At 37.0% G+C, this 21,036-nt stretch overlaps 1 protein-coding gene across 2 annotated transcripts in view; it reads right to left on the reverse strand.

Moving 5' to 3' along the window:
- Positions 1-646: 646 nt before the first annotated feature.
- acsl6 (acyl-CoA synthetase long chain family member 6) overlaps positions 647-21,036 on the reverse strand; it is a 117,360-nt gene continuing 96,970 nt past the window's right edge. For both annotated transcript variants that reach the window (XM_052099630.1, XM_052099629.1), the window contains exons 13-21: positions 17,169-17,303; positions 16,979-17,074; positions 16,710-16,782; positions 11,232-11,320; positions 7,157-7,273; positions 6,016-6,159; positions 5,821-5,922; positions 5,634-5,705; positions 647-2,228 (exon numbers count right to left, since the gene is read on the reverse strand). In XM_052099630.1, coding sequence (XP_051955590.1) covers positions 2,088-2,228; positions 5,634-5,705; positions 5,821-5,922; positions 6,016-6,159; positions 7,157-7,273; positions 11,232-11,320; positions 16,710-16,782; positions 16,979-17,074; positions 17,169-17,303 — 969 coding nt within the window. In that variant the 3' untranslated portion in view covers positions 647-2,087. The remainder of the gene's footprint in view (positions 2,229-5,633; positions 5,706-5,820; positions 5,923-6,015; positions 6,160-7,156; positions 7,274-11,231; positions 11,321-16,709; positions 16,783-16,978; positions 17,075-17,168; positions 17,304-21,036) is intronic.

Consider the following 21,036-nt stretch of genomic DNA (forward strand, 5'->3'; position numbering starts at 1 on the left):
TTACAAGTACTTGATTTATGGAATCTGATAATTTAATTCCAGATTGATCAATGAATTGGGTCATTTGAGCCATATGTTTCAAATGTTATAGTATATTTTTCAATATTCTAGTATGTTTTTATATCAAAGTACTTATATGAGTTTCCTGGCCTTTGTGTGACCCAGAAGAGAGCATATGAGGTTACTAAAAGTGTTGACGCTGCAGAGGACACAAAGAGCACCCAGCTGTAACAAAATAATGAGGATAAGGACCTTGAAACACAGTTTAAGATAAGGAGTAAAAACAACTAGTGGTCAAATTAATTAAAAAGATAGACTTAAGTTAAAAAGATAAGCCAAGTTTCTACCAGTAAAAAGATATCAAAAGGCTCTGTGAGATAATGGTGGCAAATAGTATCCATTGGTTACAAAAATAACAAAGGGGCACAGAAATGAGGTAATGCCAGATAACAAACTGTATAGAAGAGGAGGTTTTGGACTAAGACAGTCAGAACAGACAGCTGGCCGGTCTCATGTTTGTTGGTGTTCAATAAACTACAACTTTGGCATCTGGAACTCAAGACTCCAAGAGTTTTCTTACAACTTAGAGAGATTCATCGCGATTTGCCACGACAATGTATGATACAAAACAGACCACCACTGCCAAAATTATTAAAAAGAATTGTTTATTTTTTTTATTTTTTGCACACACTCATCACTATCTTTGTGTATATGCAGAGATGTACATGCCCATAAAATACTTTACTACAAGGAAAAGATGCAAGTGGACTGTTTAAATAACAAAAACATAAATCGATGGTCAAAATTGTGGAAAAACGTTATTCTTTTCTCTTTTTTTTCTTCTTTCCCCTGCAAGTTTGAAAACAAATTTAAGGAAGGAGTGTTCAGGCCATTATTGCAGATTTGCAAATGTCTTAAATATTTTATAATGCTTCAGACATATTATAGTTTGATATTTTGGCATACTGTCCACTGAAATTAGAAGGAATGTACATGTTTTTTTCTTTGGGGGAAAAAAAAAAAGAAAGAATAAAATACAGTATGCATAAAGTTGTGCAGAGCTCAGTGGCATCCAAAGGGAGATACATTTATAATAAAATGATCATAATAAGTTAATAAATAAATAAACCTGAAAATGTAATAAGCTTAGTCAATAATCTGCTAGCAAACAGACCAAAAAGACCAATACTTCAATAAAGACTGAACAGACAGGTAGAAAAGGCCTGAAAGTGAAAGGTGACGTGTGAAGTGCATTTTAAAATCCATAAAATAAACAAAAATAAATAAAAAATCTCTGCAGATATTTATGTTTTTTTCCTGTCCCAAATAATATTGCCCTCATTAAATACAAAGATAAAGTTCTGATACAATTCAAGAGAAGATTAAAATATTACAGTTTTGTTTCTACACTTCAAACCATAGATTAAATAGTTTCACATCTACATTTCTTCAAAATGTACACTAAAATTGAAATACTTTGGGATGGAAAAACTGAAAATCTAGTTTATTTTTCAAGTCAGCCCAAAATTGAATGGCATGCTCACTATTATCAAGTGAGCAACATTTGTAGATCTGTACTACACAGACAAGCAGACAATATTAACGTGATCATTGTGTATGTATGTACTGTATGAGTAGAACTTTCTATTGAGACTGTCTCATGGAATGCTGGGTACACATCATCATGCATTGCTTTTAGCTCGGCCTGATTTGACTTTTCTTTTGGACCCATAAACAAAACCTAAATGAGAATGAATATTGTTGGGGGAAATAACTTTATCCTCAGGCCACTGAATAAAAAATGATCAAGCATGCATACTAGCTGGAACTGCTTCTGTTTTCTGAGGCGGACTTAATTTTGGTTGTATTTCTGCCACATCTCTAAAGGCACACCAACTGTTGACATTCACTGCCAAAGGGAGAATTACTCTTTTAATTACTCTTTTAGCGAGTAAGCTCATGCGTTGTCTTGATGCCCATGGCTCATTTGGATTATTTTGTGCCAGCTAGTTTTTGAAGAATGAAGAAAAAATGGTTAATGAATTTCAATGTCAATATAACATCCTCATGTTTTAGTGACAGTACTATTACATGGAGAAATTGCTGTACAGTTGCTCAATCTCCATCTTGAAATACTCCTTCAGCTCTGGTCTCTTGGATTTTAATGTCGGGGTCAGCAAACCATTTTGTATAGAGAACATTTCTTTATGAATGTGTATGTCTTTAACCTGGGAGAATAAAATGATAAAAGGTTTTTAAATCGAGTTTTCAAGAAGGACCCTCCATGCAAGCAAACAATCTTAAAGGCTAGGTGTGTGATTTTTGCACCACTAGTGGCACAAACTAAACTGCAATCTGTTTGTTTGTGAGACCTGACTCTGCCGAATATAACAACATAGCAACATTGGCTCAACCAAAAGGGTGATAATAGGTCTAGACTAGTTTGACCAATGCCAGACAGAGAGAGTGTCTGAAACTATTTTGAAATCATTATTATTTTGCTACTCAGTTTTGTGACACCACTGGCAGAGTAATTACACACATCACCTTTTAATTAGGCTAAATATAAGGTTCACCCACTAACAGAACTTTTTCTAACAGTCCTAAATCATTTACCTGTGTGCTGTTTTTACTTAAATACATGAAGAATTATCGACAGTTGTGAAACCGAATGATAATGAGGAAATGTGAGATGTGTGAACACATTTTCATAATCCCAAAATGTTCAGTTCTTAAACCGAATTAAAAGGGTTAGTTCACCCAAAAATTGAAATTCTCATGCCATCCCAGATGTGTATGACTTTCTTCTACACAACACAAATTATGATTTTTAGGACAATATTTCAGCTCTGTAGGTCCATACAATGCAAATGTAGTATTATACATGCAGAAGAATTGCAGCAACATGATTTGAATCTAGGAAAAACCCAACCTTTTTAATCCTGGAATTCCTCAAGAGCATAAATTAACAGACGAAGCATCAACAGTCCTAGTGAAGGCCTGTCTTAGGACAATAAATTGGTCAAGACACTCTAAACACCATAATTCAAAGCAAAAAGGGTCACTGGTCAGAAAGGCCCTCAGCGTGACCTTCTGAATTTCCACACAGAGTTAAAGCAGACTTTTCTTTGAAAGGGTTCCAAAAGACGAGATTTGCACGACAGATTTGCACGACTCTCATACTAAAACACCAGGAACATTTTACACAAAGTCACAGTACTTTGCCGACTTAACCTTCTTAAATGTACAGAATGCATTTAAATCCACAATTTATACAATACCTAGTCTTGCTAGGAGATTATGAAAATTGCTTTGAACTGTGGTAACTTGTATAACTGACTAATGAATGATTATAACCTGATGTACCTCTTTAAAATGTGTGTAGTAATTTATCCATGTTGTATAACCAAAGAATTAACCAGTATGATTTGTAACCAGGGATTTTCAGGTTTTGTTACCTACAAGAATAATATTCATGAAAGAATATCAAATTTGGTATCCAAACACTCACTTGGTTACATAGAGGAAGCTGATGACAACGGATATCATGTCTCTTGTGCCATTCTCAATATATAAATGTTCATGATTATATATGCACTATTTTTGAATGCGAGATTTGTAAGAATCCGAAACAAAGGACCATAAAATCAACTGTCGGAAAAGACAGCTCATTTGACCATGTGACTCTGAAAAGTCACTTCTGATTGGCGCAGGACACCTTTGGGGATATGGCCAATTTCAGTTCAAATGTTTCCAAACAGGAAGAACACGCTTTGCTCAGGCTCTTCCCTCATGGACTTCTCTGGATCTCTTCGGAACCAGATCCATGCCATGTGAGGTCCAAGGAAGCGTGGGACTCGAAGTCCAGAGGAAGCCTCTATGGTTCACACATCCAACGGGATTCGCGGATCTGCCATGAGAAGGCCTTGCTTCAAAGCTAACCTCATCATTCATACAGACAATAACTATCTGATCTTACAGAGGTCCAAAACATAGACGAAAACAAACTTTTGATCAAGAACCAAGCAACACAATGAACCAAGGAAACACAAAGACATGCAAGTACATCTCCAATATTGTGCTCAAAGTGCTGGTGTATTAATTAAATACGTTGGGTAATCCGATGTAGACTCAAAAAAGGATAAGTGGTTCTTAAGGCATTGTCAACAGACTCCATAAAGTTCGTTTTCACTGTATTGATAATTTAGTTCACATTCTGTCTCTCTTCTCACCAACCTGTCTCATGTATACGTGTTAGATTAGATTTATGACTATGAAAGATGAATGACTGTGGTATATTTTGATAAATAATCTCTTCCTTGTTTCTAGAAGATTTTGCTTCAACACTGTACCTAAATACGTGTGATATTATTTTCAATAAGCCATGAGAATAATATTACTCCAATAATTGAATTAATCATAATTCACTTATTAAAGCTAATTCCTTACAGTAGAAATTGTGAGCAGATACAACGAGACGTAGTATTACGATTTTAATAGTGGAGAATTTAATTCAGACAAATTAACTAGTTATTTGTCATTTATCTAATTTATAATGGTTTTTGAATGTGACTAATTCCATTATATATTTCACTACATAATAATGTAGAATAAGGACAGTTTAATTTAGTTCATGTTAAATTAATATTTCAAGACCCTAAATTCTATTATATATATTGGTAAGAGAAGACGAGCACTTTAACAGGTCTCGTCTGAATTTAGCATATCAAACACCCTACACAATAAATAGGTGCCAACATTTTGAAGCTCCAAAATCCACATAAGGGCAACACGAAAGTACTCCAGATGACTCTGGTGGTTAAATCCATATCTTCTGAATGATATAATTTAATTTAATTTAATTTGACCAATTGTCACACATTATACATACATTTCTGCATATACATGGTGAAATTATTTATTTTTCACATATCCCAGCTAAGCTGGGGTCAGAGTGCAGGGTCAGCCATGATACGGCGCCCCTGGAGCAGATAGGTTCAAGGGCCTTGCTCAAGGGCCCAACAGTGGTGTCTTGGTGGTGTTGGGGCTTGAACCCACGACCTTCTGATCAGTAACCCAGAGCCTTAACCGCTGAGCCACCACTGCTCATATAATTACCACACATAATAGGTGTGGGTGGGAAAAAGACCAATATTTAAGTCCTCCTTATGTTTTTGGTGATTCTCATTCTTAGTGCATATCGCCCCCTACTGGGCAGGGAGGAGAATTTATGATAAAAAATGACTTAAGCATTGATCTGTTTCTCACCCACACATATCATATCATGTCTGATAACAGGAATTTAACCACTGGAGTCATATGGATTACTTTTATGCTCCCTTTATGTGGATTTTGACGTTTAAAAACATTTTTGGCACCCATTCACAAGCATTGTATGGAGTAAAACATTTCTTCTAAAAATCTTCATTTGTGTTCTGCAGAAGAAAGTCTGGGATGCCAGGAGGGAGAGTAAATCATGAGAGAATTTTAATTGTTTGGCGAACTATCCCTTTAACTAGTTGTTCACTTTGAAACTTATCAGGTGCTTGTCCTGTGTAGGTTATTGCTGAACTAATGGTAAATTCTATCAATAGTGCTGAATCACACAAAGGTCATTTACTGTACACACGTACCTGCTCAAATGAGTGGAGGCCACTTGCTTTTCCCAAACACACCATGTCATCTAGGATGGCTTTCTTCACTTCCTACAGATGCAACAGTGGAAAAATTAGGAAACAAATCTTAATTTATCCATAATGAAAATTAGCAAATCGATCCAAATTTTAAGGTGTTTATTCTGTTTATTTTTTTCAACCATACTTTATTATCACATAGTTCTTCAAAGCATCCCTCAAATCCTTTCTTCTGTACCCATGAGGGAAAAACCTCTGGGTCTGGGACAACGATTCCAACCAGACATGACTGCAAACACAATAAATGAACAGTAGTTAGGATCATGTATTTTTCGAGTAGTTTTATCCAGCTTTACATTTTTGACAAACATCAGTGACTAACCTGCAGACTGTCGCCATGGACGTAGAGCTGAGACACTGGTTCACTACGGATGTAGATATTTTCTATTTTCTCTGGTGAAATATATTCACCTTGAGCTAATTTAAAGATATGCTTCTTCCTGTCAATGATACTCAATGTGCCACTCTGATGAAAATAATTGAAAAAATAAATTAATTAATTAATTAAAGAACACTTAGGATATTAAGATGAAGAGTCAATATGAGAAAATATTTTATTATTGAATCCAGATAAAGATGAGATAATTAGACAAATCTGTAACACTACAATAAGGTTCCATGTGTTAACTTTAATTATCATTAACTAATTAGTTATCATGAACTAACAATAAACAATATATTTTTACAGCATTTATTAATCTTGGTTAATGTTAGTTGATAAAAAATACAATTGTTAATTGTTAGTTCATCTTAGTTCATAGTGCATTAACTAATGTTACTTATACAACTATTAATTGAAAAAAGGTGTAAGTAAATGTTGAAATTTACATGAACCAAGATTAAAAAAAGCTGTCAAAGTATTATTCTTTCTTAGTTCATGTTAACTAATGTAGTTAACTAATGTTAATAAATGGAACATTATTATAAAGTGCTTCCGACAAATCTATCATCTGACCTTCTCTCTGTCTGTCATATCTGATCATCTGTCAATCCTGTATATTTATCCATCCAAAGAACTAGAACAGTCTATAGTTATGGCCAACAGATTTAGATTCAAGCAAAATTTTATGTTTTTACTTCTTATGTTACCTTCTTTTCTGTTTATTCTATATAAACTCCCCAATTTTTTTTCCTTGAGTTGTTTTTGACCTGTGCACTTTGCATTGTTATTAAAAAACGTATTGTCATCATCTGTACATTTGTCTTTCTGTACTTGATGGTTTAAACCCCATGAGACTAGCCGGATAGGCTAGACTAGTGGTTCAGTCCCACATTAGCCAGCCTATTTACTATATTTCAGATTTCAAGATGGTATTTTTTAGTAATTAATAATAGTTTATGGGTACGATTCTTCAAATTATTGATGCAGAACAAGGAGATATAGTGGGAATGCACAAAAGAACGGCATCATCAAATAATTTAAAGTATCCTAAAATAAGCTAAAGGTTTTGAGGCTGACATACTGGTAGCCATTTTCCAATGTCTCCTGTGTGAAGCCATCCGTCTGCATCCAGCGTCTCTGCGGTCCTCACTGGATCTTTCAGATAACCCTTAAACACGTTTGGGCCTTTTACACAAATCTGACACAGAAAAAAAAACAAGACAAAAATTAAATGCTGTTGCTGAGACCTCTCATTCGCTCAGGGCTCAGCATGTCATTAAAGGCCCCATGAAATAAAAATTTGTTTTATGGCTTTTAGTCAATGTCAGCATTGAGGCCATTTATAGGCATTATATGCTTTTAAAATATACTTTATGTTCCTCTTCCTGGACAATGGACCGAAAACATTGATGATTAATCTTGCTCTCACATCTGGCAGAAAATGTCCTACCTCTTAGGGTGGAATAATATGACCATATATTGTGGTAACAACGTAAAGTATCAATCAGTAGAGATTTTGCTATATTTTATATATTGCTATATGCAAATATTCACATGCACACCGTGGGCCTATCTATCAGGATTTTCTCGATGTTTACAGGAGAGCACAGAGCGGGATCACTTGTGTTCCTCAATCATTTTTGACCTTGGAAAAACCCTGATAAAACATCTCCACAGAACAGGACGAATCCCAAACAAGTCAAAATGAAGAAGAGCTTGTTATTAAAACAGGTGTGACATCTGTGGTCTGTTGCACGAAGCTAGTTGAACAAACTCAAGAGTTTCAAAGTAAGTTTCAGGTTCACAAAATTAGATAGAGCCAAAACGGTTTAAATCTGGTTCAGCGATCTCAAGACGCTCGTACTCTGTCAACTTAGTGTTTGATCCGGAGTTCGTGGTTAACCCTGAAGCTGAAGACATTCAGTGTGATTTATGTCTCTGAAGATTAAGAGGGCATTGTGAAAATGTAAAGATTTTGAACATTTACACAACAAGAATCACCACTGCTGCGATAGAAAAAAGTATATGAAAAGTATAATTGAATGTCACAGTAAGAACATACATGCAGCATAAAAATCTATATATTTACTTAAAATGTAAAGCTTATATATTCAATTCAATTAAAACCCTAATATAATTTAATTAAGTGCAAGCCATATCACTTTGTGTGATAGTCTAAAATATAATTGAAACTTTCAATTATAATTGAGATTTGTTCATGTGGAAGACTCGTCACACAAGTGCGTCTTTGAATCGCCTTATGAACACTACTGCAAAACAAAATTCCAAGGTTTTTAGCATCACGCACAGCATACAGGTACAGTTTTTAAAGAAATGTAAATTAACGCAATAACACGTTTTTAATGTGTTGCTCAAAAGATACAAGGTTCCAGAATATCTCAAATAAACCAACTATAATACAGGGGTCGGCAACCTTTTTGACACGAAATGCCATTTTTTATTTCCCTGGTCAATGGCTGTGCTGATGCAAAATGAGTTAACATAGTTAATGTCACAAATGTGCTTATTTGATGACTGATCACAAAATTGTGTGGAATCTTAAATATTTCTTCAATTATGTCATTGCAATCATGAAATCACTAGCACACAAGCAACAGCGAGAGAGAAGCAGGCTATTTTATTGATATGAAATTTTTCGCACCTGCATTCCAATCTACATCTTGATTTAATCCTTCCTCATGATCAGGCAGCGTGTTCTCATCAGAGGAATGGTAGGATAAACACTAGTGTGACGAGATTCGCGCTGCGTTCCACTTCAAATTTGTATGGCCTTCCCCTGTTAACTTTCCTCCGTTTCATGGACTCGGATGTACGTCATTGCTTACGATGCACAAGTGTCCACTACAGGCGGAACCTGTGCAGTAGAACACCCTTAACTTTTGATCACTTGGAGCATGTTGAAGGCGGATGTCAATTTGCGGAATTATTAAGTGATTTTTGCACCTGAGAAAAAAAATATTTTGGAGATTGATGCAACCACAGATTCTGTTAAAGTTTAGTTAATTTCAGAGGCTTATGTATAAATCTCATATGTTTATTTTTATTAGAATTAATTGTTAGAAAGGATTAATCAAGCTTTACAAAAATGAAAATGTAACATAACAATGAACACATTGTGTTTTGTGGTAGCTACAAGTATTATGCTGTTCAATCAGAAATCTCAAAATAATTTTTCTAAACTGCTTAATTGACTTAACTTCACTTTCATCATACATTAGAGTTGTGTGGTGGTGGGGTTGATGAAGTGCAATAAACTGCATGTCACAATCGAGTTGCATTGTGGGATATGGAGCTGTCTGAAGCATACATCAGTGTAGGCTCGCTCCCTCGGTCCAAATCGAGGGGTCGATGGTCTGTCAACCTAAACTTCCCTCGCTCACTTACCGAAGTGGGACGGACTTCCAAAATGGTGGCAGGGATTCCCCCGAGGGGAAGTTCTTACAGGAGTTAGCGAGTCGATGTTAAAAGTGAAGTGGAACGCAGCCTCGCTCTGCACGTGCAAGCCACTCACACACCTCAATCAACAATGTTTCAGTGACCTGAATGTTACACCTACAAAATCTTAAAACTGTATTTCCAGGTTTAATTTATATTTTGAATAGACTACACCATGTGGGTTTATGATTTCTCTTTTTTATTTGTTTAATGTAATGTAGAATGTCTATGGTTTAAGGAGGGTGTACCTGTATGCTGGGTTGGAAATCTCAAGGATTAATAATGGTGTTTACCTTATTGCATGACGTGTTGTTCTGAAAGCAAAAACAATCAAATGAAATACGAAATATAGGCTGCCATCCACGCAGCCTTACCGAAGCAAAGCGGGTGCATTTATTCACGTGACTAACCAAAAGTGAAGCGCTGCCGGCTCGTGATGCATGAATGGTTTCCACGCGTTGTGCATACTGCAGTCTCTTAACATTTTTACTTTTAGTTTTGCCTCCCATTCAGCTGATGAAAACACGCTGCGTGATCAGGAGGAAGGATTGCATCAAGATGTAGATTGGAATGCAGGTGTGAAATGTATATAAATAAAATAGTCTATTCCGCTCTCACCAATGCTGATTCATTATCTAAATTCATTTAATATATACATTTCCCTATGAAGCATGCTTTACTTTTATTTTTTATATTTATATTATTTTATATTTATTTAATATTTGTTTTCTAGAAGAAATGTTTACATTTTATATTTTTGTTATTTTTATTTTCGATGTATTATTTTAAAACTCATGCATTATTTTATTTGTTTCATTGCTTCGGGAAGATCTTGAGATTCTTGAGGAAAGTATATAATGATAATAATAATATTGGTCAAAAATAAAAATCGTTGTAACGTTTATGTCTGTTCTTGTTCATGTTTGGATTATGTCTTATTTTGAATTTACTTCCTAGTTTGTCTGTCATGTGATTTAACAGTTGTGTCACATGATCTTGTTTAACATGTATTTCATTAGTCTCGTCTTGTTATTGGTTCTTGTTTATTAGTCTTGTCATCTTGTTATCATTTCTAGTTTGTCATTGGTCAACTCGTTATCAGTTCTGTATTTTCATTGGTTGTCTAATGACATTTTCCCTAGTCAGTGCATATATAGTCCTCGTGTTCTCTTGTCCATTGTCAGGTATTGTGTAACACTCTGTAGCTCTTGTGTCCATAGCTCTTATCCATAGCGCTCATTTCATGTTCTCGTTCATGGATTCATTTCATAGTTAATTCAAGATGCAGTCAAGTTTCATCTAGTCTTTATTTTATTTCACATTTTGGATTTCTATGTCTTGTAAAAAAAACTGCACTTGGGTTCTTTGCATCATTTTGTCTTGTTCCTGTTTGCCTGTCTACAATGTTACAATCGTTATATATATTGTGATATAAAATGAATCACATCATGAAACAAGATTTTGGTCATATCGCCCAACCGTACTACCTCCTAATACCACCTGTCTCCAACTAGCAAGCATCATGGTTCATGTTTGTGAAACAAGCTATAAACTATTGGCTATTTAAAAAAAACAGCAAAAATCCTGCCACATTTTTAAGAGACAATATGTCAACACAGCAAAGGAAACTCTGCTCATCAATCAACTTTATGAGTTTCTTTAAACAGTAGCACATGTTTCATATACAGAATATAACACACCTCTCCCTCTCCTTTAGCAGCAAAGTAGTTCTTCTCTGCCACATCCACGAGTTTGATGAGATTACATGGCAGAGGTGCACCCACATGACCTATAGAAAAACAAGAAGGAAGATTTTAAGAAAATGTATGGAAAAGCTTTAAGCATGCTTCTAGCATAATTACCAATACAGGTTATGTACAGCCTGCACACTTTTAGTTTTTTACCTTTTTTTTTTTTTTTTAACTATTCTAAACCAACACTTGTTTCCTATCATGTATCTAGGATATTGTCATGCTATATATATATATATATATTTCTAGCCTTTCCCTGAAATAGAATGTGCATTAGCCCAGTTTAAAATGTTCAAAACTCCCTAAACAATTAAACATCTCTATTGGAAATAGGACACTGTATACTGTATTTAAGTGTCTGCAAATGTTCTGCAAAAAAAACTACAATACTCAATCTGGACATTATTTTGAATTCGATGAGCAAAAAAAATAACAAAATTTGAAATGTTTGTGTGTTTTTGTGTTTGTAATGTATTACAACAATTTCAAATCACAGGTTCAAATGACATCAAAGTTCCATTCGTTTTGATGATGTGAACGCTATTTAACGAACTCTAGTGCACACCCCTGAAACCACACCCATGTCCGCTTGAAAAGGTATTCTTGGGTATCATGTGAACTCCGGTACAGTTCGCCTCTTATATGAACGCAAACATACAAAAGCTCAGAAGTGAACCGCTATTCATGATATATAATTCACGTCTTTGCAGGTTCCCGATCGCAATTGTTATGGTATAATGCATTCCTCATACCTTCTTTACTCCAAATTAATCGAGAGTAACTCATTAATTCTTCACATCTGTTGTGTAACACAACCACATGCTCACAGCAGACGAATGCTAACATTCTTCATGTAATTACACATTTCCTGCAACCGTGGCAGTCAAACACAAGAGTCACTCTGTACATGTAAAGCTTTGGTGATAAATCATGATGTGAACAGAGACCAGTGGGGGCAGTGGGGAACACAGACTCGGGTTTGGTCCAGCAATCGAATCAAGAGCCGGTTGCATAAAACTGTTTTAGTCTAACAAGTTAGCTGCATGAAATTTTGGTCATAACTTTCTCAGTCAGTTGCATAAAAACTTAATCTAATTTAAGTCAGAAATTTAAGACAGCAGAACCCTAGGCTAACTTTTGTTTATAATCTATGAGCCAGTGGGGTCTTCAGTTTAGACTTTGTTAAAGATTGACTTCTACGATGGTAACACAATTTCTTAAGTTTATTCGTATTATTATTATTTGAGTTAAAATCACAACATTTGTTTTTTGTATTATTATTAGTTATTTATATACATTATGATAATCAAATTGCTTGTTCAGTTACTTTTTTATTATTTTATTATCATTTTTATTAAAATGTTGATAAGATTTTAATGTTCTCCCCACCTGATACAAACATGCACTAAAGTCGTCACTTACAATTATTACATTATTATTTTTTTAAACCTAAAAAATATACTTTCCAAAAAAAAGAATGCACTTACACAAACTAAAACTTTTAAATACCTCTCAACTGCCACCCCCCCCTTCTAAGAACTCTCCAAATATCAACCCCATTTCCCCAAACTTCTAAAGATCGCCTCCTCCAAACCTGCCCATCTCCCCGCACCACCCCGTAAGAATATTTAATTAATTTAATTTAATTTGACCAATTGTCACACATTATACATACATTTCTGCATATACATGGTGAAATTATTTATTTTTCACATATCCCAGCTAAGCTGGGGTCAGAGTGCAGGGTCAGCCATGATACAGCGCCCCTGGAGCAGATAGGTTCAAGGGCCTTGCTCAAGGGCCCAACAGTGGTGTCTTGGTGGTGTTGGGGCTTGAACCCACGACCTTCTGATCAGTAACCCAGAGCCTTAACCGATGAGCCACCACTGCCCCCAATTAGGGAGGTGTATGCTATTCCCAAAAATAGTACAAAGCAGGTGGCGCAGCTGTAAATACATAAAGAAAAGAGATCTGGGATTCCTGAAATGTTGGACCATATTTTCAAACAATTTCAACATTCCACTCTCAAATAGGTCATCAAGTGTAGTAACCTCCCTCACAATCCACTCTGACCAGCAGAAAGGGGGCTTATTAATACCTAATTTTGGGTTTAGCCATATGCTCGAGGCAAGATTTAAATAAATGTCTGAATTAAACTCTCTGGACACTTTTGTCCAAACCGCATGCAAATGCTAAATAACGGAGTGTGACTTAACTTCTCTGGTTAGTTTAATAGAAAAGCTTTGCAATGGCAAAATAGGGTCAAAAACATCAAGTTCAATACCAAACCAGGGAGGGGTTTCTCAGATGGAAGTGACCAATGAGCCAAATGTCTGATACCGAATGCATAATAATAAAATTAAATCTTGGGTAGGCCTTGCCCACCTTTGTCAATCAGCCTATGTAACTTATTGAAATGTAACCTGGGACGTTTACCATTCCAAATGAAGGACTTTGCTATGTACTTTGTTATGCTATCAAATTGTTTAAAATAAGAGATGGGGATATCTACAGGGAGAGATTGTAGCAGGTAGTTGAATTTTGGAATACAATTAATTTTAATAACATTAACCTTCCCAATCATAGATAAATGTAATGAAGCCCATCTGCCCACATCACTCGAAAACCTTTTTATTAAGAAGTCAAAACTAACTAAATCAATCAAATTTGCTGGGAATAAAATGCCCAAATATTTAATGCCCTGTTTGGGTCACTGGAAATCGCCTGGCTGAAAAGCCATTACTATGCAGTACGCAGTCAGAGACAAAGCTTCAGATTTAGACCAATTGTATTCTGAGAATTTAGAAAAGGTATTAATAATTATGTGGTGGCAAGACATAGATCTAGTGGGGTCATGAAGAATAATAAAATATCATCTGCGTAAAAAGCTTATGTGCCATACCTCCCGCCACCACCCCTGGAAAATATTATTTATGTCAATATACTTATTCCGGCTGCTAATGGTTCCAGGGCAAGACAGAACTATAATGGGGAAAGAGGGCAACCCTGCTGGGTGCCCCTGTCCAGAGTAAAATAATCTGAAATTAATTAATACATTTTCTGCATAAAATACTCCACGAAACAAACTCCATCCAATAGTAGGCATAAGACAGCTCACTTGGGGGCCATATGAAAATCACCAAATGGTTTACTCACCCCACTGTCTCTATGAAAGTCAATGCTTACTGTGGGCATGTAAATATTTTGCAGCCATCCTTAGTATCTGTTCTCAATTTGTCCGGAAACATCAGCGCAAAAGCGATCTTACGTCGATGTAAAAGTTTCATGCAATCTTTGAATCTATCACATTTCTCTCTTGTCAAATTCACAAAATCTGGGAACAAGAAAATACTGTAATTCTTCCAAGAAAGCTTTCCTTTGCTCCTCACCTCGCACAATACAAGATCTTTATCGGATGATCTCAGAAATGATCGGGGCCTGTCTGAACAGTTATGTAGCAGGGTGTATCGAATCTCAGAAATGTATGACATAAAAATAATTAAAAACTAGCAAAGTGTGCGGAGCTCGCTGTTTACACGTCCGGTCCTCGCATGGCGTCACATGACTTAAAATCACAAAATGTTTTCATTACAATCAATTTTGAAGCATTGCAATCTTTTAAAGACAAATATTTTCAGCAAGAAAAAACTGTTTTGAGAGCCCAGTGTTGGTCACTTTTCAGCTGTTCAGAGTCTTGCTTTTCCCACAATGCAATGAAAATTCCCACAATGACTGCCTTCCTAAAGACAACTGTGACCTTGTTTTATGCAACAGGCTTTCTATAGTGTCTTTAGCTAATCAGGCAAATTTTTATATGAAGTCTTAAGTTAATGGCTATGTTTATGCAACTGGCCCCAAGTGTGAAAACACCCTACTGTAGCAATAAAAGATTAAAAAAGGAAAAGAAGGCTTTTAGTTACAGCCTTCAAAGTAAAAGTCTGAAAAACGTATCTCTGCAGCTACCTGTGTGTTACAGGTGATTTCACATGATCAGAAACAACTGTTTGAAGTAAATGCACAACATAAATAAACAGCTTTAAATCTTAAATACCTTTTTTGTGACGAAATTGAAGTTAATCGCAAACAACCCACAAGGGGGAGTAGCTGCCTCACTATTTCCTATGTTTGTAGGGTTGGGGGAAGGATATTCCGACATCACCATATTTATCAGAATACTGAGGGGGCAATTCGTTTTTCTTCAGGACCCATATTTTACATTGGAGAAAGAAAGAAAAAGTGGCAACCCAACACAGAACCTAAATTTTTAGTTAAAAATGTAATACTTCACCTCATGAAACATGAGGTGACACAAACCATATTTATCATGTGAACCCAAATTAAGTCTGTGTCATGTTTTTTTCATGGTTTGATTGAAGCACAAGTTACCCTCCAAGCCAACAACAAAATTTATGGGTGGCATTTTATCCTACTTCTTAAAAGCTGATAAGCTGATACATTTATTTTCCTAACTATATGGCTAGTTGCATTCAATTACTACTTAGTATTGCATCAGAACAGACCTGCAACCCATTTTTGGATCATGACCCACCTTCGGCCTGATTGAATATTATCCTCTCTATGCAGCTGGGAAAGCCACATTACATATTTTAAAGATATAATATGATCATCAATATTTAACACTCAAATGCACTGGAATTCACCTTTACAAATTATTTACTGCACCAGTATCATTATTTTGGGAACTGTGTGTTACAATTTTAATCATGCATACACTACAATGAGAAGATGTTTTCCCTTCAGCACACAAGAGGAACTGACTGAAGAATACTCTAAAATAAGTTTTTGATTAATAATCACAACATGTGTTTGAGTGAAATGATGATGTGTGCTACTAATAGTTTAAGATCATAGAAACAGTCTAAACCACAGGTTTTAAGTCATAAATGGACTGGGAAGGTGTGGGCTTTTTATTTATTACTGATATTTTATAAGGCATGCATTACTGTTACTTAATAGTTTTAACAAACTAATTCCAAGTATTAAACTTTAGTGTGTACAGACAACTCTCCCTGACTGATTTGTGGTCCAGACATAAATGATACTCAAATCATGCTGCTTGTTGAAGAATGGTGTGCTATAACGTTTTTTTTTTCAAGCATTCTGGCTTACAATTTTTTCTGTTGACGAAATGGGCCAAAAATGTAATAGTCTTACATGAAAGGAGGGACCTGAGCCATGTATAAAGACCACAATACCTTATAGACTTTGGGCTAGGAAATTCTGACTTGTAAGCAGCACAGAATGTGTAAGCTGTCACCTTGCAACCACCCAGAACACCCTAGTAACTGTTAGATAATACCCTGGCAACCACCCATACCAGTATTTTTGTGGTAATTTTTACATTGGCAAGCACCACAAATCTAGTTGTTATTATTATAATGGTTTGATGATTGTTTGAAGTCATACCAGATGTCCAGTCTCCAGGAGTGGTAAATGTGCAACCAGCAGTACACTCTGTCTGACCGTAGGCTTCATACACCTGCAAACACACCACGTGAATGCAAGAAGAAAACCATCAGAAAAGAAGAGGAACTATTATTGGAAACTCTGTAAGAAATCAAATAAAAAAAACCTGACAACTGACAAGTGCCCAAAACCCTCTAAAACCAGCAAACAGACCAGCCTGGTAAACCAGATAAAACCAGTAAACCATCTTAGGCTGGTTTAAGACTAACCTGACACCCCAAAGCTGCTCTCAGGAAACCCAGGACTGATGGGGAGGCAGGAGCCGCACCGGTGATGATCATACGTAACCTCCCACCCAGACTGGCCTGTAATATGATCATATCATACAGTCAAACATCAACATGCCTTTTATTTCAGTATACATACTGCCGTATGTTTCACTGGCTTTAGATCACACACCTGGATCTTATGGAAGAAGATCTTGTCCCATATGCTGTCACTGCGGATTACACCTCGACTCACCTCGGCTCCTTTTCTCTTGGCTGCAAAGTTCAGCAGCCAGCGCTTCAGTGGGGTATTGGCCTGACTGAAGATCTGAACAATAATAGAAACATACATTTTATTAAGCATCAAGTTTGACTTGGGCCAGTGAGCAACCACCTGGCAACAACCCACGGGTGCATTTCCCAAAAGCATTGTTAGCCAACTATAGTTGCAAGTTCCATCGTTACCAACATAGTTAAAAAATCTGATGTTTTCCAAAACCGTAGTTCCAACAAACATTCGCAAACAGCATCACAACCGGTGGTCAGAAGCAAAGTTCCTTATTAGTTTGCAGTTTGGACATCATGTCACTTTGCTGAGGCTTCTATATCCTTCATTCCATGTATTTATTTCATTCTGTCAACACTTTGACCATGTTTACTTGCACTTAATAAAATTACTTATTTGGGGTTTTGCAAAAATAGGCCTTTTGAAAAGTCATGCAAACACTAATGTAGCCTTTGGGATTAGGATCATGTTAATGCATAAGTGGCATTTATTTGTTTTTGAAGAGTGCGCATGTGCTCAAGTGCGTGGGGGGAACCTCGAAGACTGATGTAGATGAAATCCCCACTATTGAAGCCTGTACATCTGTCACATTGCACAGTGCATGCAGCTTTCGAGTCTTCAGCAGCTTTCTCGCATTAAACGGCTTTTTGGTGTACGATTAAATTAGCTTTTATAATTAATATTCACTGCAGTTATTACTCCACCCCCTGTGTAACATCATTAATGACAGCTCTATATTGTTGAACAAACGTTTTTTGCTCAGGCTAACACTTTCTAAAGAAAATCTATCAATTATAGTAATTGACATGATTACTCTCCAAGAAATCACTTAATGTACCCAAAATTAACAAATATGAGGGGAAAAAAAACATGAATACAAGAACATTGTGAATCACGTGACACCATGCAAGGATCGTATGTGTGAACGGCGAGCTCTGCGCACTTTGCTAGTTTTAAAACTATTAATGATATAAGCCGGTGATATTCGATACACTCTGTTTCATAACTGTTTCTGGAGGACAATATGTCAAGAATTCAAAATCCTCGGGCTCTGGAGACATTAAAAGAAACGTATGTCTTCAGGCTGATACCCCCAAGAGGGCCGCGAGCCAGGGAGCCGATTTAGTCGGGAGATATGTGGCGAGAGATGTTGAACATGTCTGCTATGCAGGCTTGGAGGACCTTGCTGTGATACGTCGATTGATCACTGCCATGAAGGCGAAGTTCTGGGGACATCGAGAAATGGATCGATTATCTGCAGTCATCGGAAAGGGAATTATCTGCTAATCCACTAGCAACCAAGGTGGGCTTGTAGTGTGTCTGGGAGAAGTTGGAGGACATGGAGAACAGTAGCTGGTGGAATAACATCCGTATTGTCGGAAGTCCTGAGGCTGAAGATGGTCGGGATATGGTGAAATTCCTTGATGGCTCCTTCTGAATCTGCTCAAAATAACAGGCCATAAGCTGGAAATCGAGCAAGCTCACAGGGTTCCAGCTGGAAATCCATGGAGGAAGACAGGCCCCGATCAATTCTGGCCAAATTTCTGAGATCATCCGATAAAGATCTTGTGTTATGCGAGGCGAGGAGTAAAGGAGTAAATTAGAACTTCCTAAACTGACAACTGAGCAAAAAAAATTATCTTGATTCTGAGATAACCTCGGAAGAGCTTGGCGAGGCAATCAAGGCCTTGCCTACGGGCAAGGCTTCGGGGCCAGATGGCTTTCCCGCTGAGTTTTTTTTAGATCTTATGCTAAAGAACTGACTCCACATTTGTTAGAAGTTTACACAGAATCATTAAAGAATGGAAAGCTTCCGCCAACCATGACACAAGCCCGGATCCGTCTGGTTCTTAAAAAGGACAAAGATCCAAGCGAGTGTAAGAGTTACCATCCAATTTCCCTGATCCAACTAGATGTAAAATTTTGTCCAAAATTTTGGCTAACCGATTAACTAAAGTTATGAAATCTCTTATACATATAGATCAGGTAGGGTTTATTCGGGTCTGTAACTCTTCTGATAACATTAGGCATTTAATCAATATCATGTGGTTAGTGGCGAATGATCAAACTCCGGTCACTGCCATCTCACTTGACACCGAAAAGGCAAATTATATGGTAAAATGGGATTATCTTTTTAAGATTTTGGAAATGTTCGGGAATACTTTTATTGGGTGGATTAAGTTACTTTATAGACACCTAGTAGCGGCGGTTCAAATACATGGATTAATTTCAGACTATTTTACTCTGGATAGGGGCACCCGGCAGGGTTGCCCCCTTTCCCCCTTATTGTTCTTGTTTGCCCTGGAAACATTAGCAGCCGCGATAAGAAAGGAGGATGATTTTTCATGGGTAGTGGCGGGTGGCGCATAAGCTTCTGCTTTACGCAGATGATATTTTATTATTTGTCCCTGACCGTAGTAGATCTATGCCTTGCCTCCACAGAATTATTAATTCCTTTTCTAATTTCTCAGGATACAGAGTGAATTGGTCTAAATCTTTTCAGCTGGGAGCCTTCCAGTGGCCCAAACAGGGGAGTAAGTATTTGGGTATTTTATTCCCAGCAAAATTGTGTGATTTAGTTTGAAGTAATTTTGACCCTTTTGACAAAGGTGGGCTAGGCCTACCCGAGATTTTGTTTTATTATTATGCATTCGGTCTCAGATATTTGGCTCATTGGTCACTTCCACCTGAGAGAACCCCTCCCTGGCTTGGTATTGACCAGGACGTTCTTGCCCCCATTTCACCATTGCAAAGCCTTTCTATTAAACTAACCAGAGAAGTTAAATTAAACAAAGTTTAATTTATTAATTAAATAAAGTTATCATGCATTTGCACTCGGTATGGACAAAAGTGTCCAGAGTGTTTAATTCGGACAGTTTTTCAGACAGGTCTCAGTTCTTTAGGTATTTACAGCTGTGCCACCTGCTCTGTACTATTTTTGGGAATAGCATGCACCCCCCTAAAGCGGCACATACTCTGGGAGTGGCGATTACTGCTTTTGGAAAAGATCATGAGGCTTCTATGTGTTACTCCCTGCTAATTCAGAGTCTGAGGGACAGAGCTTCGGCTTCTCTCAAGAGATTATGGGAGAAAGATTTAAATTTGGTGTTGGAGGTGGGAGTGTGGGCTAGGATTCTAAAAAGGTAAAGTCTACATCTAGAGATACATGGGTGCGACTTATGCAATTTAAGATTTTACATTGATTCTATTGGACCCGCTCTAGATTGTATAGGCTTGGTCTTAAAGACACACCCACCAGCTGACAATACCAATCAGAAGATGGAGACACAACTCATGTTTTTTGGGGGTGTGTTAAGATCCAAGAATTTTGGTTGAGGGTTTTATGTTTGACGTAGTGGGTGCTCAGATTTAATTTTGCCCCAGACTGTATTTTAGGTGATAGGGCGGTCATTAATATACGGGTTAAGTGCATAAAGAATTGGGTCCTGGCCAGTGTTATGATCAGCAGGCTGGTTAATCTTAGGAGATGGAAGTCAGCTGGATCGCCCTCATTTCAATATTGGCGCACGGAGATGGGCAGGTCATTTGAGGAGATGTCAAATAGAAGGCTGAACAATCTGGACTTATATGATAAAAAATTAGGCAGATATCAGGCCTTTTTGGAAGGCACTCGGGGAGGGGCGGTAGAGAGGGATCCATCCATCCATCCATCGTCAACCGCTTATCCTGTGTACAGGGTCGCGGGGGGCTGGAGCCTATCCCAGCTAACATTGGGCGAAAGGCGGGGGACACCCTGGACAGGTCACCAGTCCAT

The sequence above is a fragment of the Xyrauchen texanus genome, chromosome 31 (genome assembly GCF_025860055.1).
Source record: "Xyrauchen texanus isolate HMW12.3.18 chromosome 31, RBS_HiC_50CHRs, whole genome shotgun sequence".
Lineage (NCBI taxonomy): Eukaryota > Metazoa > Chordata > Actinopteri > Cypriniformes > Catostomidae > Xyrauchen > Xyrauchen texanus.